We start from the raw sequence: 22822 nt of genomic DNA, 5'->3' as shown, positions 1-22822 counted from the left end.
AGGATTACTAGTTTTTGGCCAGTCTACACCATATAGCGAGACTCTGTGTGAAATCAATCAATAAAAACTAATAGGAAAAGTGGGTTTTCACTCTGAGTTATATGTGATGGAACTTTTAGAAAAAATAATCATTTCTTTTATCTAAACATAATAAAGTGTATTTTAATTGTAATTATGAGTGGCATTTCCACATACACAATTTTTTATATTCCTACTCAACAAAACATCTTGGGAGAAATTGTGTAATACTTCTGAAATGTTTTTGAAATATTGTTTAGTGTGTGAAATATCTTCCATATTTCATTCACACTGTGAAGCTGATTTGATCTGGGAAAGCAAAGAACAGAGAAGTAAAAGATTGAGGAAGTGAGAGAATTTTAAAAAAGGAAAAAATGCTTAGGAATAGCCATTAAGTTTTCCCTTTGGGTATCAGGGAAGCTTTCAGTAGTACAAATTTGTACAAAGTTCAGTAGTAGCCATAAAACAGCAGGCACTGCTGAAGGAAATTATCCCTACAAAGTTGAAAACCCATTTTGTAGAATGATTAATCAAAACGACTAAGAAAAGATTTTAAAAGTGGCATGGGGTATACAATGTTTTAATGAAATAAAAATTCAGATTGTTTCTCTGTAATTCATTAGCTAGACATATAAGTACCGTGTGTGTGTGTGTGTGTGTGTGTGTGTGTGTGTGTGTGTGTGTGTGTGTGTATTTAAGTTTTTGAAAATAATTGGAGCCTGTACAACAAGAAAGTTGAAAAATGTTGCAAGATAAAATTTTTATTTTTTTTTCCTTTTTTTTTTGGCCAGTCCTGGGGCTTGAACTCTGGGCTTGGGCACTGCCCTGAGCTTCTTTTGCTCAAGACTAGCACTCTACGACTTGAGCCACAGAGCCACTTCCAGTTTTTTCTGTTTATATGGTACTGAGAAATCGAACCCAGGATTTCATGCATGCTAGGTAAGCACTCTACCACTAAGCCACATTCCAAGTCCCTCTCCCTCGTTTTTATTAGCATCAATAACTTGTACAGTTTCATTTTGAGTATTAATCTTTTTCTTCCCCTTTCAATTTTCAGGATATCTACAATAGTATTATGTTACCAACTGCCATCTGATAACAGATTTGGCAGGAAGTGCAAAGGTTAGATATATTTTCAGTTGCAGTGCTGTTGAGCAAGAAAGCAGAGTATTTTACCTGTTCATGAAGATTATTGTCCACAAATAATTCCATGGGCTTTATATTGTGTTTCATTTCCCACTTGCTGATGCTTCCAATCTGTGTACAACAATCAGGTAAGTCTTCATTTTTTCTCTCATATGCATGTGGCTGGAAGTCCATGACAAACAAATGCTAGGCTCAAGGCTAGTTACTTTAAAAAGAGGGGGGGAGGGCAGTAAGCGGGACAGTATGCTTGACTCTGTGTGTCACTCATGTGGGACTTTCTAATCATGTAGTTAACAAGTACTTAAATGTTATTATATTTGAAACAATGACAATTCCAAAGACAATGGAAGAAATATAAGAATAGGAAAGTCACTTTTGCTCCCAAGGTTTGTACCAGTTGTTCAAACTAGAAGCCAATGAAGTCTTAGGAAAAATGGTTCTGTTTTGTTTTGAGGTATTTCTTGGGGACATATTTAAGGAGTACAGCTGCCTTTTAATTTTGAGATTAAGTAGTTTTTGAGGATCTTCTTAGTTACCAACATATTTTTAATTGTGTTGTCAAGTCTGCTCATCATTTCTTTATGGGTTTGTCTATCAACATAAACTGAAATATATTAAAGATTTAATAAATGGTCAGTCTATTGTGTTCTAGTTATTTTAAAATGATTCAATTAGAGATATTTAACCCAAACTTATCTAGAATTAGTTTAGTTCGTGGCAAGGCAATAGCCAATGTTCCTATGAATCTCAGGATGGCCTAAAATTCCGAGTCTTTTCCTGGATAACAAGCATATCTCACTGTGCACAGATGCACAGTTCATTTCCTACTGAATGATGATTATCAGGCAAAGAGGTAAGTGCTATGAAACGGAGAAACTGCATCAGCACTCATGCCTATAAATCCTAGCTACTCCTGAGGCCAAGATCTGAAGGATTATGGCTTGAGGCCAGCTTCAGCAGAACAAACATTTTAGAGATGGAGACTCCATCTCTAAAATGACCAGCAAAAGCTAGGTTGTATGTGTGGCTTAAATAGTAGCATGCAAGCATGGGAAGTGAGGGGTCCTGAATTCAAAGCCTGGCATCACACTATGTGCAATATCTATATTAATACTGGAGTTTGTTTTCAGATCTTTTGCATACAATAAAGCATAAGAATAATGAGACTGCAATTTGGGGAGAAAATGTTACTATTTTCTGCAATTGGACAACTCCAGCAGATGTTGTGCAAATTACATGGCAGAAGATCCAAGACTCATCACCAAAAAACATTGGTACTTACAGCAATACATTTGGAGAAAAGATTCTTCCACCTTATGTCAACAGGCTGCAGTGTAAGGTCATCGAACCCAATTCCTCCTTCATGACTATCCAGAAAGTGACTTTTGATGATGAAGCCTGCTACAAATGTCTGCTTAATGTATTTCCATATGGAAGCCATGGAGGAAACACCTGCCTTCGTATCTTAAGTATATAAATATTTTCTATAGAGTCAGATTATTGGGGGAGAAATTCAAGGAGTGCTTTAAGATTCATGTTCAAAGAGAATATCAGAGAATGAAAGACTGATAAAGATCTAGCATGTCAAGTCAATTATTATAAAGAAGAAAAAAATAGAGGCCAATATTGGTTATGTGACTTGCCTACTTCCACACAGTCATGAATTTCTCTCCTCTCTCATTTAATTGCCTTTTTTTGGTTTGAGACTGGAACTCAAAGTTAGTACCTGACATAGATGCTCATTGGCCAGTGCCCTATTAATTGAGCCACATCTCCAACCTCTCATTAAACTTCTTTACATTACACTTATATAACTGCCATGCAGTAGACAGTGCTTTTGAAAAGAATCAGGATTTTGTCACAGGAGATTTGAGAAAAGACAGGAACAGAGTCAAAGTCTATGGAGAAGCACAAAGAGGCAAGACAGAGACTCAAAGAGAATGAAGATTTCCACTCTTCAAATAAAGAGTCTTCTAAAGAACAAGTGATAATGACAAAGTGTTTCTTATTATGTTGCTGTCAGTTTACATAATTGGGGGCTATATGATATAATTTTAAGAAGTTAAGACATCAGGTAAGATGTAGAAAAAGTAGAGAAACTATTTGATCCTCTGTTAGTGACTAGACAAACAGGTTTTTATCAAATGGTAGGCAATGTATCTGAGGGGGTTATGTTTTTAGAATTTTGGCTTTATACATAAATTAGGGAACAATAAATCTTAACCAGCATAGGAATCTGATATTATATGCTTTTATGTTTAATTCTCTCTCTCTCTCTCTCTCTCTCTCTCTCTCTCTCTCTCTCTCTCTCTCTCTCTCTCTCTCTCTCTCTCTCTCTCTCTCTCTCTCTCTCTTTCTCATCTTACCTCAGCTATATCAGAATTAACTCCTGAAGTAGAATTCCATCCTGACTCTGAAGATTTTCTTAGCTTTATCTATTCAGCAGTGGGAAAGCCTGCTCCTCAAATTTCTCTTTTCCCCTCACAAGTCCTAAGTAACTCATCAAGAGAACACTTGGCTCAGAACCAGAATGGCACGGTAACCATCACCAAAATGTTCACCATCTCTTTGGAGAAGGCAAGGTCCTTGGGAATCCAGCACCTGATTGTGCTCATGAATCACCCTCTTGGGAACAAGGAGAGAATTATTTCCCTGCAAGAAAAGCAAGAATGTAAGTGGCTATGATCATTCAATAAGGGGAGATAAGTATCTTTTTTTAAAATTCCCTACCAGAAATGTATGTCTAAAATCAGCTATTTTAGAAATTGTGAATTAGCCTAATACACATGTTTAATTAAAACTGAGGCAGCATTAGAATGTTCTTATATGGCAGGTGTTAAATCGATGGGTTTGATAGTATTCTAGCAGACTGCTACAATCTACCCTCAATTTTCATCCCTTTGCTTTTTTTAGTTTAGTTTTTAGTTGCTTACTCCCATCACTAATCCTGCTGGCTGGCTTATTTATTTATTTATTTATTTATTTATTTATTTATTTATTTATTTATTTATTTATGCTGCTACTGGGGCTTGCACTCTTGGCCTCATGTTCTCCCTTGGCTTTTCTCCTCAAGAATAGCACTCTACCACTTAATCTATACTCGCACTTCTAACTTTTTGCTATTTAACTGGAAATAAAAAGTGGCATGGACTTGCCAGCCTGGGTAGCTTTGAACTTTGATTCTCAGCTCTCAGCCTTCTGAACAGTTAGGATTACAAGCCTGAGCCACCAGTGCCCTAATTAACCACCCTTCTTGTTTCATGTGCTACTGAGTCTCTCTTAACTGTGCACATATTCTTTTCTTCCTTCTTTCCACATTCTGTCAACCAAAATTTTGTTTTGCAAGCAACATTAAATAGGGTATGTTTTTTCTGAGAGTATAAAGGTAAAAATAGAGATCAATGGAGAGTACACAAATAATTGTTTTTATATTCCACATAGTAATTTTTGTAAACTAGGTCATTTTGTCTCTAAATATTTACTGTAAATATTGATAGGCTTTCGTCTACCACATCACTGTTCATTATCTTTTACCTCGCCTGACCCTTTCTTTTTTCTTGATGTCTTAGGTTTAATTATTTCTTTTTATTTTATTTTCTCCATTAGTTTGTAATTATACATACCCTTCCCCTTCATTTAGTGGTATCTTGGATATTTTAAGACTATATGCCTGGGGCTGGGAAGGCGGCTCAGTGGTAGAATGCTTGCCTTACATGCATGAGGCCCTGGGTTTGATTCCTTAGCACCATATAAGCAGAAATAGCTGGAAGTGTTGCTGTAGCTCAAGTGGTAGAGCACTAGCTTTGAGCTGAAGAGCTGAGGGACAGTGCCCAGGCCCGGAGTTCAGGCCCCATGACCAACAACAAAGAAAGAAAGAAAGAAAAGAAAGAAAGAAAGGAAGAAAGAAAGAAAGAAAGAAAGAAAGAAAGAAAGAAAGAAAGAAAGAAAGAAAGAAAGAAAGAGGTGAGAAAAGAAAAAAAAGAATATATGCTAACTTCTTAAAACCTAATCTTTTTTATCACTTCTCAACAACATAAAACAAGCTTAAATTAGCTCCTACATTTTTTGTTATTGTTTTTCTGCATGTTACATCATTACATATATTTAAATATGAAATGTGTTGTTGCTGTTATTTATATAAATATTCATTTAGATTTACCTTTTTGGTAAGTTTTTGCCCAATTAAATATTTTTCCTCTGCAATCATGTTTCTTTTTCTTTTCTTTTTTTTGTCGGTTGTGGGGCTTGAACTCTGGGCTTGGGCGCGCTGTCCCTGCACTCTTCAGCTCAAGGCTAGTGTTCTACCACTTGAGCCACAGCGCCATTTCCGGTTTTCTAGTAGTTTATTGGAGATAAGAGTGTAACAGACTTTCCTGCCCAGGCTGGCTTTGAACCATGATCCTCAGATCTCAGCCTCCTAAGTAGCTAGGATTACAGGCATGAGCCACTGGCACCCGACTTAGGCTTTGATTTTTATTGCTTTAGCCCAATTTGATTGCTGACATTTCTGCTCAGCTTTAAAGCATCTCACTTCTGACTTTCACCTTAATAAGCTACTTATATTGGGTGAAAAGTGTTTCTAAATGTCAGATTTTCCTCTGTTGGCTTCCTTCTTTTACCAAATCTAGACCTATTAACTCTTAATCATTTGGGAACCTTTTGATATTTCAAAAAGATTTTTTTAAGCATTTTGTCTAGATTTTCTTAATTTCCTCTGTACAAGGGTTGGCTCAAAACCAATTAGACCATTTTGAAGTTTCCTTTATTACCCAATTGCCTACAGATGATCTTCTTTTCCTCTCTAGCAACTGAATTTCTGTCACCGTGCTGTAACCGGTGACGCTAAGAGGCCCTGAGCATAGAATCAGCACAGTTTTTATTGTATTGAACAAACAACTTTAAGGAACTTTTACATAAGAAATTACATGAGTGGCTAACATTTAAAGCAAGCTAAGCTGGGCAAATATGATTGGTTGGCCTTTACAGAAAAATATCCTTGTTCCATAGCTTGACCACAAACATTTATGAGTCACACCTGGACCAACAGTATGATGGCATGTCTCGCACTGGGCTCTGAAGAACCGGTTGGTCAGAACATTATATGGTTTTAACTGAAACTCTTAGCCCTAGGTCACTCAGGGGCAAAGTCACTTGGGGGCTAACACCTGCCTTAAGCAACACCATCTATGGCTCCAAGAATTGTGCATGGCTTTCTGTCATAAATTCCTAGCATTGGGGCTAAAGTGGGCCACAAGTTAAGTCGCAGAACTGAGATGCAGTCTTAAGTAAAATGGAGTTGCTTAGGTTTCTCAATCTCAAATATATCTGGGATGGATAATTCAGAAGGGTGATAATTATATTCTGTTTCTTTAATCTCCTTTGCATCCCTCTCTCCACCATTTTCACTTTATGTTCTTTTTCCTGGGGATTCATACTTGGATTGCTAGTTTCTTCCAGTCTTTACTGGATGTTTCTTAAAGGCTGTAATTTGGGGATGGCTGGATATTTATTTGTAGTGAATAGGCAGCCTTTAGACAGGGAACACTAATGCTCAGAGTGTAAAGGCCTTCATTAAAGAGGCTGACCTTCACTCTCATACTATTTCTTAGTGTATTTGTTCAATACATTAGTACAATGATTCCTCTTTACTGTAACTACCGTTTTACTGTGCTCCGGGGTCCTCTGCAGGCTCTGCAGGAGTGGTCTGGTTTTTGCATCCACAGAGCTGCAGCTGCTTTCTTTCAGCCTGAGCCTTCATTGCTCATTCCTTTTGTAAGCTTGTTGCTTCCTAACTTGTTACTAAAGACTATGTTTGGGTGTTTTCACTGTTTGACATTTAAACCTCCCATTTCATTGCTATTATTTTGATGCACTCTCCAAAAACATTAGAGATCATTTTTTAAATTCTGTTTGTTTTTTGAAATTGACACTAATCAGCTCCCTTTTCCTGGCAATTTTCCCCAGCTGCTAAAATTGTATTATGACAACAGAATGTCTCAAGCATCTCGCATCTATCTAGCTATTAACTACTTATGACTAATATCTTTTCTTTATTAAGATATAAATGTCAATAAGAGGTAGTTTATCAATTTGGAAAAAAATCCTTACCACTTAGGTCTTAGGATAAGTACTGAGGACACTATTTCTCGATCATAGAGTCTTTTTGTCCTGTGTGTGTGTGTGTGTGTGTGTGTGTGTGTGTGTGTGTGTGTATGTGTGTGTGTGTGTGTACTTCAGGTATGTGTTCACATTACAGTGTCAAGTGTTTCACACTTAGTCTCATCTGCCTGTCTAAAATTGCTATGTAATATCCCGCTGAAAAGGAATGAAACTGGGACAAATTAATATTTGGGCAGCCACAAGTAAAGTCAAATTCTTTAAAACAAACAAACTTTCCTAATAACATTTGAGAAAAGAAGAAATTATAAAGATTTTTCTCTTTTCCTTCAGTGGTAGAGACAATATAAAGCAGCAAATTAAGGGAAGAAAAGTAAAAAATGGAAGTATTTATATTTAGGAAAATCAGGAAGAAAACAACTACCATGACAAGATCCAAGAATGCAAAACTGGAAATGTTTCAGGCATTTCACATAAGTGCAAATTTCCTTAAGAGCCAACAAATGTGTGTTTTTTATTTTTCTAATATATCTAAAAATAGTTTTGATCATCTAAGACAGTTATTGGTAATCATGAAGATATGTAACCTAAAATGTGAATTGTACTTAGATGACTATACAGAAGGAGGTACATCTATAATAGATTGATAAACACTGTTGTCAAAATAGCTATTTTAAAGTTGTTAAAGCTCAAATATTTTTCATTGTGTATTTTTCATGAGAGTGCCAATTCTAGAATCAGAGTCAAAATATGTATCCCAGTTTTGCCACTGTGACTCTCAAATCATAGGGACTCCATTTTTCCAATTATATCTAATAACTCTATTCACCTAGCTAATGTCCATAATCCTCACAGATGCTATTTGGGACATTAGTATTAGATTCTTATTATCATAAATTCATTCTCTGATATTAGAGCCTATTTGAAAATTCCACATGAATAATATCACTAAATAACTGTATTATATTCCACTTAGTTATTTCCTTGGAAGACCTCAAGTTTCAAGACTGCATGGACTAGGTAGCAAGGTCCCAGCCATCTTAGACTACACCTGTACAAGGCCTTGTCTCAAACACAAACAAAAAATATGGTGCATTGTCTTATAGAGTAACTTTGAATGTCTAAGAAGCAACAGCCAACCAAGAATTACAAGTTAAAAATTCTAAGATGGAAAAAAAAAAGATTCTACTATGGCAGAACAGTATGTAGCAAGAAAGCAAAATCGCAGAGAAATGTTTCTAATGTGTGTGTGTGTGTGTGTTTTTTTTAGGTTCTTCTCTTTGGAAAGTTGTAACTTTACTCATTATTTCATGTTCTCTAATTATTACCATCATCATCCTTTTCTGTATTGTTCAAAGAAAGAAAAGGTAAGTGTGTGTGTGTGTGTGTGTGTGTGTGTGTGTGTGTGTGTGTGTGTGTATGATAGGGAATGTGAGAAGTGGAACTAGCTTGAAATATTTTAAAAGTTCCAAAGGATCTAGTAAAATTCTGTTGGAAAAAAAAGACAGAAAGCTCTTTTTCATGTGCTTAGTACTTCCTATCATCCTAGGTGTATCTTAGATAAAAGGATTCTTAGAATTATTATAAAGGTAAACTGTCAATCATAGCTTCCAATAATTTGAGTTTAAGATTCTTTATTAAGCAGAGACTTTTATAGGATACAGCAAAGAGAGTGGGAGTTATCTACTGAGTGATGAGACTGGAGTTTGAGATACATGTTCCTGACTTGCCATACAAAGTGACAGTGATAGTACTTTCTAGGATGAACGTAATAAAATATCTACTCATATTTAGCAAATACTTTCTGATGTGCAGTATAGATCCATCACAGTGTAGAAGGCAAAAATAGGGTAAAAACATGAATTCCTTCCTTCCTAGAATATGTATCCTAGTGAAGACCAATGAAAGATGGAAGGAAGCAAGAAAATTCTAGGCAGAGATAGGTTACTGTGTGTAAAATAAGATAAAATGATATGACTGAAAGAGACTATGATGCTCGTTTGTATTGAGAGGTCTCTCTGGGATAGTGATGTTTTAAACTGATTGCCGAGTAAGAAAAAGGATATGAATAAAATACCTGGTGAAGAACATTCCAGATTTTAAAAAAAATTCTTTAGTTTCAAGCTTGACCTTGGTATTTTCCAGTAGTAATGGTAATAATAAAAAGACCACTATGTCCAGAGCAATGCTTCAGAAGAGGAATTGATGGAAATGTATAGAACTTGACCCACTTTGAAAGCTCACTGGAATGTGGACATGCCAGGCATGAAAGGCAGGAAACTTTTAAAGAGAGTTGTAGTAGGCAAGCTGAGGAGTGATGTTGCTGTAGATAAGGAGGGCTAAAGCAATGTTTAGCAAAACAAGATTTATTGATGGGTCTGATGTGGAAAATAAAGCAGAAAAAGAATTATCCTGATGATTGCAAGCTTTTAGGCATTAAAGAAAACTTCTATACATAAAGGGAAAAATAGATGAAGAACAAGCTTTAGAGGGAGGATAAAGAACCCTATTGTGAAAATATCAATTTTAAAATGGAATATGTTTATGTAAATATACATATAAACATGTATATATAACTATATAAATACATTATATATAGTGTTCATCTAATGTGCAGGTCATTATCTTATCTTTAAGTCAGAGATCACTAGTGAAAGAGCATCAGTCTCTTTGAATGAGTCCTTGGCATCTGGCACACAGGTACTTAGTCATGTGTGATTTATATATGCATATATCTATATCTGTGTCTATGTATAGAGAGAGGGAGTTTATGGAGCAACAAGAAATCAGAAGCACAAATGTGAGAGTATAATGGATATGTTTTACCCAGGAGATAAGTTGTAAGTTATTATGCTACTACAGAATAAAAAAAATATGGAAATTCTGTGATTTTTTTAATGCCACACAGCATTTGGAGACATAATTGGATTAAGACTTTGAATCTGGATCTCTTATTATTTATTATTATTATTTATTTATTATTCATGTCATGATCTTACAATGTACTGCCAACAGAGGGAGTATTTGCTTTGTGTTCCCTTCATGTGTGTGTCAATATGTTTCTAAGTCAGACAACACCAGTGAAACAGCGTTGGTCCCTTTGAACTAGTCTGGAACACAGTCATGGGTAATTTTTTTTCTGCCTCTGTGTATTTTTCACATTAAGACAACCATCCAAATTAACTGTGAATTTTATAACAGCAATTACCATTTTTAAAATAAATAAAACATGGACTCATTTCAATATATACTTCCAGTCCATCAGGCAGTGGATGTAAATGAAGTGATATTAATCTTACTGTCTTAATTCTTTAATTTTTGAAATTTACATTAAATTTATTTTGGCTGATATGTAAAAATAGGTTTTGATACATACATATATTACACAATATTTAAAACCAACTGAACATATTACACAATATTTAAACTCAACTAAACATTAAAAAATATTTAAACCCAACTTCAAACATTTATCACATTTTATAGTGAAATTTCTCAAAATCCTTTCTGTTAGCCTTTTGAAATATACACTATATTGCTTTTATAATCAGCCCATATATGAATGAGAGCATGCAATACATATCTTTTTTTTTTTGCTTATTTCACATAACATAGTGCTCTCCAGTTCTGTCCATATTGCTTCAAATTACAGATTTCATTCTCTTTTATAGCTGAAAAGTGTTGCATTGTATTTACTGTATTTTATTTACCATTGGTCAGTTAGTGGATATGGCGATTTCCCTGTAAGGTACTGTGAATAGTGCTACAATGAACAAATATTTTGTGTGAAGTCTCCTGATGATTGGTTCTTTTTCTTTAAGATGGCTTTGAAGCCATGTGCTGGTGGCTCACACCTGTAATCTTAGATATTCAGGAAGTTGAGATCTGAGGACTGTGGTTCAAAGATAGCCCAGGCAGGAAAGTCCATGAGACTCTTATCTCCAATTAACCACCATAAAACCAAAAGTGGCCCTGTGGCTCAAGTGGTAGAGTGCTAGCCTTGAGCTGAAGAGCTGAGGGACAGCGCCCAGGCCCAGAGTTCAAGTTCAAGCCCTATGACCAACCATCCCCCCCGCAAAAAAAAGATTGTTGTAACTATTTAGAATTTTTTTTTTGCAGTTTCATACCAATTTAAGATAGTTGCTTCTAGTTGTGTAAAGAGCTTGTGTTCTCATGTTTGATGGAAAGTACATTGAATCTGTCTATCACTTTGGGAATATGGTCATCATTTTGATGATACTGGTTATTCCAGTCCATGGAAGTCAGATATCTTTCCACATTTTTGTATCTTCTATTTCTTTCACAAGCATTTAATGGGTCTTATTCTAAAGATCTTTGGGAGCATTGATATAATTTCTAATGTAATTTATTTTCCACAAGTATACTACCAATTTGTTCAAGTCTTTTGAAATCTTTTAGAAAAGTTTAAAATGTTTTCTCTGTGTAAGTTTTGTATAAATTTTGCTGACTTTTTCCCTGGGAACTTTTTATTACATAACTGCAGTGAGAAATTTGGCTGGTAGTCAGTAGATTAGGAAACCTTTTGGATTTTGTAGCTTGTATTTAAAAGCCTTGCTAAACTCTATTGAAGCCAAGTTCTCTGTAAATGTTGGTAGAAAACCAGGTCTCATGAGTAAAATTGGTGTGACTTTTTCCTTTCTGGTCCTTACATCTCTTGCTCTTTTTAAAAAACAGAATAACAAGAATAGCCATTGTGTTTTTCTTTTTCTTTTTCTTTTACTTTAAGGAGAATATTTAAATTGCTCTGCTAAGTATGATATTTAATGCATTTTTCCCATTAAGTATGATTAGGAAAAGTCTCTTTATTCCTATTATCTTTGGTTTTTTGTAATTATAAGTAAGTTATTGAACGTGAGTTTTTCAATTGAGATATTAATGTGAACTTCTCACAGTAGTTCAATAATATAATTTTCATTGTCAAGTTTTTTTGTTTCTGCTGGAACAGGAATCAGAACTCATGCTTTCTTAGCTTGCTTACTCATCTGGTGCTCTACCACTTGGGCCATACCTCCAGTAAGGCTTTTCTCAGATTGTTTTGGAGATAGAGTCTTATACACCATAGGCTGATCTTGAACTGCAATATTCGGCCCCCTGAGTATCTAAGATTACAAGCACACCACCAGCACCTAGGTCATGTACAGAGGGATTACAGTTTTATAGTACTTTGTGAGACTCACTGTTTACTTCTTTTGCTTAACCTCACTACTTGATGATAGTTATAAAATTCTGAATGTTCCTTTAAATTTGCCCGAGAATTTTAAATGCCAACCTTTCCTTCGCTACAAAATATATTTAAATGACATTAGCAATTATCTTTTTTCCCAAAGAATTTTAAAGCTATGTTTTCACTTCCCAATAGCAGGGATTTTTCTCCCTTTTTGTTTATTCTTCTGTGTCCCAAGTCTTGTGTTTTCAGATTTTTATATAATTAATGACAAAATTGTAGTTTTTCTATTTTGATTTTTTATTTTCATTTTTTATCTCTTGTCCATTTTGCACTTGGCTGAAGTATAAGTATTTATTTTATTTTATTTTTTTGGTCGGTTGTGGGGCTTGAACTCTGGGCTTGGGCACTGTCCTTCAGCTCTTCAGCTCAAGGCTAGTGCCCTACTACTTGAGCCACAGAGCCACTTCCAAGTCTTTATTCTTTAGCTGTTTACTTCTTTCAAAAGACAATACATATATTCAGTTTAGCATAATCCTCCTTAGCTCCCATAATCTTTTTTTCTAATGTTTGTTTCTCTTTGAGGACCTTACATATTTGTAGGCAGTAATAAATTTTGGCAAGTTTTTTTTCCTTTCTTTATATCTTGTGACCTTGTTGGATTTTTTCCTCTTATTAGAATATTTCTTTTGTCTGGGAGAATCATGATGTAATGAATACATCTGATGGTTATATGCTTAGGCATTTTTTTCATTATATCATTATATAGTATTTTAGTAATAAAATCTAAGATCCAAACTTTTAGTAGATTAAAAAATCAAGGCCCATTAAAATAATATTTACCTACCAAAAAAGAATGTAGAACAGTTAAGATTAAGTTTTAATTAGAAAAACATATTAAAATAAAATTTAATTAGGAACATATATAACAAACACCAACAGTAGTTTAATGTCATGCTATACTTATTTTATGAAAATCCATATAAAGAAAATGTGTATACAAGACAGTATATTGGCAAGGAACTCACAAGACAGTATATTGTCAAGGAACTCTTCAAGTTTGGGGGTGGAGTGGGGGAAAGGACAAGTGTGGGAAGTATGGAAGGGAAGGGATAGTGGGAGAACAACAGGGGAAGGGGTAACAATGCTTGACAGAAAATGTACTCATTGCCTTACTCACGCAACTGTAACCCCTCTGTACAGCATTTTTACAACAAAATAAAAAAAATGATAACTTAAAAAAAGGAAAATGTGTATAGAATTACTATGAGAAAAGCTTCATTTTGGGTGATGTGGATCAAGATGCATTATATTCCTAAGCTGTTTTGTTAAAAGGCAAAAAAAAATGGGGGAAAACCTCATTTTGTAACACAAATACCCAATTCAGCAGAATAAATTCATAGCTATGATACATAATAGTTTTACAAAGGGATAGTAATACAGCAATGAAAATTGATGAATTACAACTATATGTTAAAAATAGATGAACATTTCAAGTCTTCAGTTGGATGAGGGAATTCAGATACATAGATATACTTTGCAAAACATTTGCTTAAAGTTCAAAACTAGGCAAGCCTAGACAATGATGTTAGATCTGAGTGATTATCCATCATGGTGGGGTGTGATACTGACAGAAGAGGAGTAGGTAGGTGGGTGGAGCAAGCTATTCAGTGCTAACAATGTTTAATTTTTTAAAATCTTGATTCTGTCCATGTAAGCATATTTACAACACTCCAATTGTGAATTTTATGAATGATGCATTTAGTTTAAAATGTTTTTTTTTAATGTGCCTATGCAGTAATTTTTGTGAAAGCCAAAGTAGAATTTAGTTTTCTTCTTGCATTAAGGATACTAACTTATTCCTTCTTGTATCCAAAATTCCCAAGTGACATCTACTGTCCTACAATTCTGCTTCATTTGTACTTGTCGTGGTTCTGTTCAGTTTTGAAACTTTTAGAATTCTCTCCTTGATTCTTTTATTTGACCTGCAATTTTTAACTAGACTGTATACCTATAAGTTGGCTTTCTCTTGGTATCTTCTTCGGTACTTCATGAGCAATTTAGTTTTTTCAGTGTCTTTTGTATTTTATTTTTTTGTGTTCCTAAAAAGTTAACCATTATTATTATTACCACCTTCAATTTTTCCTCTTCTCTTTTGACTCCTCCTATTGGACATACATTAGTGCTGTTACTATTCTTCCTGTGAAAGTATGTGTAAATAGTCTTGTACACTGTTGGAAGAGATGCTGTAGCTCAAAGTGATAGAGTGCTAGCCTTGAGCAGAAAAGCTCAGGGACAGTGCCCTGGACCTGAGCCCCACGACCAACAACAAAATAAGAACAATAATAATTTAAAGGAGATACAGATCACTTGTCAAATATAGAGCCCTTGATAGCCTCACAGAAGAATAAAGATGAGCACTGAGAATTTACTCTAGGAATTATTCAGTCCTCATAGGGACAGTGTGTTTGGTCCTGTTACTGATCCATTGTCCTTTATCTGAAGCCCTTAACATTAAGCCGAAATTCATGCAGCTATTCTATGAAGGCTATAACTTGTCCATTGTCTGCGATGCTACATACTGCAGGACCAGTCATACAATACTACCTAAGTTACAGTTGTCAATTGTCCTACTCATAGGTCATCTGATTCAAAGTAATGGAATTATCTTGAGGGGAAAAAACTGTACTTCCAAATGGAAAGAAAGTTTTTGAGAATTTCCCTTTGTACTTTTCTCACTTTATTTCCAGAAGTTGCAGTGTGACATAATGTTCACACTTCTGAATACTAGGTTTCATTTGACCAAGCAGCTAGGGAAGGATCAATTATGGGCAGAATCTAAAATGATCAGGTGAAATGGTTGTGGAGGCTGGGGTGGGGATATGGGAGGGGGAGAGAAGGAAGCCAGAAGGTATTTATTACTAAAATATAAAATTTTGTTTTTTCAAATTGAGTAGATCCTAGAGATCTTCTGTGCTTATAGTTAATAATATTGTTTTGTATGCTTCAAATTTGTCAAGAGAGTATATCTTATATTAAATGTGATTACAAACAATGGTTACAACAAATAGAGTGAGTAAAGTTTTGGAGGGGGTGGATAGGCATGTGTATAGATTGCAGTGATGGTTTTACAAGGGCTTTATTGTTCTGAAGTTGTATAGAGCTAGGATTGTATGCATTCAACCTGTCCATCATTCCTCACTAAGGTAGGAAGAGAGAAGAAAGACAAGCATTATGGACTCTCCTAAAAAAAAAAAAAAAAAAAAAAAAAAAAAAAAGTTGTCTTGCCGCCTTGCCAGGGAATATTGGTAGTGAAATATATGCGCTTTTGGAGGCAGAACACTTCATTGATCGCTTTCTTTGTCTTTTTTGCTTAAGACGGAAGAACGCTGGAATTTGAGATTTTTAAAAAAAGAACCCTGACCATGAATACACCGGTGGAAGGAAGAGCTTCAATAAAGAGAAAAGCTGGGCTGGGAAGGTGGCTCAGTGGTAGAGCGCTTGCCTTGCATGCCTGAGGCCCTGGGTTCGATTCCTCAGCACCACATAAGCAAAAAAAGAAAAAAAAGCCAGAAGTGGCGCTGTGGCCCAAGTGGTAGAGCGCTAGCCTTGAGCTGAAGAGCTAAGGGACAGCGCCCAGGCCCAGAGTTCAGGCCCCACAACTGGACCCCAAAATAAATAAATAAATAAAGAGAAAAGCTGATCGCATCATGAAAATGGATTGCTAGACTATATAATTTGATTCTGAATTTAAAAAATAAATCTACATGTGTTACCACAATGAAACAATTCTCCCACCTCCCATCCCATTTCTGTTCTCAAGACAGGTAGCATATATGTATATATATATATATATATATATATATAATATATATATATGTGTGTGTGTGTGTATATATATAAATATAAATATATAAATAAATAAATAAATAAATATATATATATATATATATATATTCTGGGCATGTTCTCAGTTTCACCAGTCCCCATCTCTGAACAGTTCAAAAATAAGAAAGAAAGAAAGAAAGAAAGAAAGAAAGAAAGAAAGAAAGAAAGAAAGAAAGAAAGAAAGAAAGAAAGAAAGAAAGAAAGAAAGAAAGAAAGAGAAAGAAAGAAAGAGGTAGAGGTAGGCAAGGATGAGAAAGAGCATTGTTTTGGCACTTCGGGCGGAGGATGGGGTGAGGGGGGGGCGGGTGGGGGCGGGCTGGGGCGGGGCCTGTTCCGTGTCTTGGGGGGCGGCCGCGCGCCACTGGTTGCTGTGGTGGGCAGGTGACGCTGTGCGCCCGACATCCCCACTTCCTCGGCAGAGCTTGTAGTCATCCTGGTCTTTGAAAAACAGTCCGGCATTTTTTTCCCTCCCCTTCTCCAGCTGCAGTGATTTCCCATCTGCATCGCGAGCAAGCATGGACAGACTGGTGAGCGGGGGGGACCAGGGCGTGGGACGGAGGGCGCACGCGGGGGTGAGGTGGAGCTGGTGGCCCGGGGGCGCGCGGGGCCAGCGGGCCACGCGCGCCGGGCTGCTCCCCGGGGTGGTGCAGCGCCCGGTCCGCTGTAGTGGATGCCGGCGCCCTCCTTTGCTTTCAAAGGGCGGATCGGAGCCGCCCGAGATCCTAGATCTCGGGGACCCTTTTCCTCGCCCGAAGATCGCTGTACGCCTGGAGGAAATGATGCGGGTGCCGCAGATCCGCGGGAGGAAAGCTTGGCCTATTTAAATTGCAGGAAGGGACTGTGCAGCGCCTACTGCCCTGGGTATTGATTCCCCAAAGCAGGGCAGGGATGCAGGATTCCAAGTCCCTTTCCTCTGGATGTTCAGCTTCTTGCCTAACAGGTCCTCTTGGTCCCTCCCTTGGGTAGCCATGAGGGATCCAGAAAAGCTGCAGCCGGTGAGGCTTGATATTAAATCGCGCAGTGATCCTGTTTCACCAAAAGACTAAAACCCAGACTATCCAGACGCCGACATTTTGTTTATTTGCAGGCTCAGTTTACATGCCCAAATCAAAAAGGAGGGAGCTTATACACTCCAATGGTATAATGAGGCATAAATCCAAATAGAATTAAAACCTCAAGGTAAAATGTTCATATATAGCTCACTAGGAAGGAATATCGCATCCCCTGCTATTTCTCTATGCTTCTTAACAAAGGAGAATGGTGTCTTACTGCTGCCTGGCTAGCTGCTTTTCATCTTGGCCAGGTCCTTCTGCCCAATGATGAAATAGCCAGGAATGTCAATTTTTTTCTAAGTCCTTGTTGGCTCTATGGGGTGAGATAAGGATCTGGAAATATCTAGGGGAAGAGGTACACATACCTGCAGGTGGGTGTTTCTCAAGTAAAACTCAGGTCTTTGTGAACCATGCCTTCCCTGGCAAGAATTATAAGTGGATTTCTTTGTTTTCATGATCTATCTCTCCACTTATGTCTTGACTGATAAATCTTTGTAGAGACCTAATAGGTTTTGACATTTGTTAAATCCTAGGCACTTAAATGCTTTGCATGTTTAATTCTTGGCATAGGCAACATTGGTTAATGCTTATTTGTATCAAGATGTATTTAGGAGTTGTACATCCATTACAGGTTGACTAGCCATTATCCAAAAAGCTTGGTACCAGATTATTATGGATTTTTTTAAAATTTCTTTTTTTGGGGGGGAGGGATTTCAGAATATTTAAACATACATAATGAAAAATATACATACAAATATAAAGAATGACCTATCTATAGTGAAATATGCATTTGCAAATATACATATTTGTATATAGTGTTGCAAATGCATTTCATGTCACAGGATTTATGCTCATAGCTTGGCAGTAAATTTAATAAAAATCTGTGTAGTTTTTCTGCTTTATGACTAAACCACACGAGGTCAAGGGTGGAATTTCCTAATGTGATGTCATGTCAGCACTCAAAATTTTTACATTTTATAGTATTGTAAATTTTAGATCTCCCACCTGAACTTCATTTAATCTTCACAACCATTAGGGTGGTGCTGTTATTTCCCCAAGTCCCACAGAGATAAAGTAATTAGCCTTTGTAATTCATCCTTCTAGAACTGGTTTTAGCAGCAGCTAGAGTCTGTCCTGATGCTCATTATGCAGCAATGTCAGGTTGCCTCTCTGAAAAACAGAAATCCTGCTGTTTTCAAGTTGGTAGCCCTTTCAGTGATTCTGTATGGACTAGAGAGGGGAAATTATATAAAAAGGAATCTGAGTATATTTAATAAGATTTCCTTCTGATTCATCTTCCTTCTAACTCTGTGTTTTTAACATTGTGGGTACCCAGTCCTGTCTGTACTTTGGAATGAGTCTGGTTTTTCTCTTATCCTGAATCACTGATTGTTTTATTTGGCATTCCCTCATTGCAGACTCTGCTACAGCCTGAATTTCCACATGCAGTATAAGGCATAATTTCTTTTTCTAATGGCGGAGAATTCAGGAAGCCAATATCTGTCACCATGATTTCCATAGCTGAAAAGAAAACAAAATGGTTGGTCCTGACACCATAGTCTGAGGGAAGACTGGACTCTTGTTTTTTTCTTTATACTTTTCTATACAGTAAGGTAAGATGAGAGGAGTGCCAGTAATACTGAGGAAATGGCCTAGTAATTCCAGGGCCAATTCAAAACTAAAGCCTTCCTGAATATGGTGCCTATGACTGCATGGGAAGAGGCACCAGGAAAAGTGGGCATAGGGTAGGACAAGTATCTTTCCAGACAGGGAGTCATCTTTGCCTTCCTCAAGTGAAATGGCTTTATTGTTGGCCATACACTCGTGAAGACAGAGAAGAAGACATGACACAAGGTAGGTGTAATGGGTTCATGGTATGCCTGGGAATCAAGTTTGTTTATGTGATCACTTGCACTAAGGCTCCCTCAAATGATCAGAGGTTTAATTCACTGTAGCCTTACAAATGTCAGGGGGGAAAAAAAAAAAACCTACACCACAGAGATGAGTAAGAGTGCTGGGGTGTGATGACGCTCTTTGCGTTCTAGGCAGAAAGTTAAAGTGACTGAGCCTCTCTGGTTAAAGACAAGAAGGCCCTTGGGTATGATGTGACATTAAAGGTGGGCCATGGGAATGTCTCTTCCAGGACATCCATTCTGAAAGAGTAGAGAAACCATGTGACAGAGATAGCAATGATAGTGAAATGAGTCAGATCCTCATCCAGTACTCTCATACACAGACAGTTGCAGAGTACAATTGTCACCAGGAACACCGAGACAGTCCTGACCCAAGTCATGACAATTGGGGCCACTTTCTTTAAGCTATACCCCTAGGGAAGACTACTATCAATATTGTCCAGCTTATTTTCTACCCCATTCTACTTAGGAAAATCCAAAGTTACCTAAGGAGAGTAATGCTTGTGCAACACCAGTTGGTCTACCCTGACTTGTTACTTCTCCATTAAGTTTTACATCAGGACTATTTCTCAAGGCATATATGAACCAGAATTAACAAGTCCATGCACTAGGAAGGAAGGAGGATATTAACACTGGGTCACCGCCACAAGCCAGGAAAAGAGAAGCAAAATTATTGTGGCTGACACACAGAAGATGTTCAGATCCTCAAAATCTCTACCAGATCCTAAAGCTACGGAGGTGGCGGGGGAGAGAGAAGGATAGAAGGGTGCCAGTAAGACCATAGTAAAGCTAGAGAAATCTCAGAGCATTCAGAAAAACCAGTTTTGGAGGAAATGAACTTTAGCAGAGAAGTTACTACATCTCCAAGGAATGGCAAAACCAGGGCTTAATCTGAATGATGTGAGGAAACTCCCTCTTGTGACATTCCAGCCTTTGACACCAAGTCTGACCCTAAGGCCATTATAGTGGTTATGGTCCAATCACTTAGAAATAAGCTTCAGGTTGCAGTAGGAAGGCTAATAGGAATATATACATTCAGAATAGAATGGCCTTACTGTATTTGTTGTGGCCATCCATCAGAGCAAGGAAAGAGTGGTCATGAGATCCTGTTCAACTTCAGGGTTTGGTGGACAGTAAGGTTCTGGTGAAGCAATAGCAAAAATACACTGAGCCAAAGAATTACACAAAGAATTAGCCAAACGGTCTAGCCCCAGGAAATGGGGACCGCCTCCATGATCTGCAGGTCATGGCTCAATATTATATTGTCCAAACTGTCTGGAAGAAGGAGCATAATGACAGCGGGAAGTGGTGGTGGTAGGCAAGTGGCCAGCTTGGGAGCAGTGTTTCACAGCCTGGGAGCAAGTTAGGAAATGTCATCAGTTGAGTTGCAAAGCAGAATGGTGTGTTCAGACAAATGAAGAAGCAATGGGTAGTGGATATGGGAGGATAAGACCCCTCAAGTACAGATGAAGAACCTTGAATCTGCTTGGAGCACAGATAAGAGATACAAGCACTAAAAGATACAAACGGAAAAGGGTTTCCGAGGAAAAAGATCACTGTGCACTGAAATCAGGCTGATGAAAACTGAGACCAAAGTTAAAATCAGGGAAAAGACAACTCAGAAGAAATTGAGTAGTACATGTAGAAGTAGGCAAGGCTAGCTGGCTAAGAGGGGATATGGGTAGTGAAAGATGAATGGAAATATGAAAATAAAAGCTTTGAACTATTTTCTCTAAACAGCAAGGAGCCACAGAAGGTTTTTTCCCAAAGGGCAACAGCTTGTGCAAAAATGAATTTATGGAAAATTAATCCAATTGTATAGAAATATATGCATACACTGGAGAATAAACTCAGTAGAGTGGGAGGTTGTATCCGCTGTATTCACCACAGTCTTCAAAGCACATACGTGGGGCATACTCAATAAATATGACTGATGATAGAATAAACACAGGAGTTATTGGCAGCAGTTCAGTTGAAAAAAAGAAAACTGCACAAAACACCCAGTGCCATGAGCTAAGCCCATGACGTTAAAGCTATCCAATGGGGGCTTCACCTGGGAAGATTGAGTGTATAGAGTAACTAATTAAAAATCTGAGAAGAGGGAGGAAGTCCAATTAGACTTGATTTCTGGGAGATCAAAGTCCAAAAGAGAAATTGCTTTGTGTAAAGTAATGATGGATTTGGTGTCATTCATAGATTTATTCTTTCAATCCAATCCTGAAAGTATTTTAGGTGGAAGTAAAACATAAAAGAATGAAAATACAAAAGAGCCTGGTGATGTGAGGTAGTGCCAGGATTGGGAAGTGAGCTCTGTGATACAGAGAGAGGAGCATGGATCAGAGTGAGTTTGGGGGTGCTGAGGATCAGGGAGTAGAAACAGGAGCCTGGGGCTCTGGTGAAGTAGCAGGTAAGAATACTTTATGACGGATAGAACTTTTCCAAATTACTTAGTGGCACCAGCGGTTACATGGCTCTTTGGAAACACCACCAAATGTTTCTCAGCTGTGAGTTTCGAAGGCATATTGTTCCGGGAGAATGTGTGAGGAGGAATTTGGTTATCTCTCACTACAGTAGTCATTTGGTCATGCATAGGAACAACCGAATTTTGTATATTTGTGTCTAAAATGTAAAATCAGCCATCTTTTATCCATATGGCATTGTGGTTATGAACTCTGAAGCCAGACTGCCTGGGTTCAGATCTTTGCTCTACTACTTGCTAGTTACATGATCTTAGGAAAGTGGTTTTGTTTTTGTTTTTGTTTTTTTTTTAACTTTTCTCCACTTTAGATTCAACATTTAGAAATGGTATTCACCATAGTGCTCCTTTAACAGGCTTATGTGAAATATTTAATGAATGGTTTATCTCAAGTGCTAGGAAGAGTATCTGGTATATCATGTGTTCAATAAATGTTAGTGTTATAATCATTAGTGATTTAACCACCTAATGAAAAATTCAAGTTCCAGTACTATTTTGAGTATTACCTTGTTTTTTTTTCAAGTTGCAGTAATTTATTTTATACCCAGACCTTTCAGATAAGATAGCCCAGGCCTTTCAGATAAGATAGTCATGTATTCAGTGCCTTTGAGAAGGAATATACCACAGCAAAGCAGGAAACAAATTTTGGAAGCCAGAGTTTTGCAATAGTAACAGCCTAATCATATGCGTTTTGAAAACCTAGATGCTAAACAACCAGGGAAAAAGCTCATGCTAGACAGAGTTGACTTGAGGAATGCAGGTAGAGAGAGATAACAGTTCTCCAGTCTGGAAGAGTGAAAAGGAACTGACAGGTATCTACAGTCAGAAACTTGCTTGTATCTTGAACAGGAAGCCAGGTATCCAATCCCTGGCAATGGGAAATTTGGAAAGTAGAATCTGCATGTAGGTATTGAGATCTGAGAAAAGAAAGCTGTGCCCCTTGGGGGCATAGCAGGAAGTGATACACCTGTTCTCCATCCACCATGACAAAGGAGGAGAAAATTAAATATACATAGAGACATACACA

At 37.1% G+C, this 22822-nt stretch overlaps 2 protein-coding genes across 5 annotated transcripts in view; both read left to right on the top strand.

The window, feature by feature from the left end:
• Positions 1-1998: 1998 nt before the first annotated feature.
• LOC138831852 (OX-2 membrane glycoprotein-like) lies at positions 1999-16844 on the top strand. Its single transcript, XM_070028869.1, has 5 exons — positions 1999-2017; positions 2295-2633; positions 3536-3835; positions 15845-15903; positions 16836-16844. The coding sequence occupies exons 1-5, from the start codon at positions 1999-2001 to the stop codon at positions 16842-16844; spliced, it is 726 nt and encodes a 241-aa protein (XP_069884970.1).
• Cd200 (CD200 molecule) overlaps positions 16712-22822 on the top strand; it is a 46953-nt gene continuing 40842 nt past the window's right edge. For 2 of the 4 annotated variants that reach the window (XM_070030259.1, XM_070030258.1), the window contains exon 1: positions 16712-16881. In XM_070030259.1, coding sequence (XP_069886360.1) covers positions 16870-16881 — 12 coding nt within the window. In that variant the 5' untranslated portion in view covers positions 16712-16869. The remainder of the gene's footprint in view (positions 16882-22822) is intronic. The other 2 variants (XM_070030260.1, XM_070030257.1) reach the window with 1 other exon arrangement.

Source organism: Dipodomys merriami, unplaced genomic scaffold, assembly GCF_024711535.1.
Source record: "Dipodomys merriami isolate MVZ:Mamm:240054 unplaced genomic scaffold, mDipMer1.0.p SCAF_2, whole genome shotgun sequence".
In the NCBI taxonomy this organism is placed as follows: domain Eukaryota; kingdom Metazoa; phylum Chordata; class Mammalia; order Rodentia; family Heteromyidae; genus Dipodomys; species Dipodomys merriami.
The sequence above is the reverse complement of the archived record's forward strand: the minus strand, read 5'-3'. Positions and strand labels throughout refer to the sequence as shown.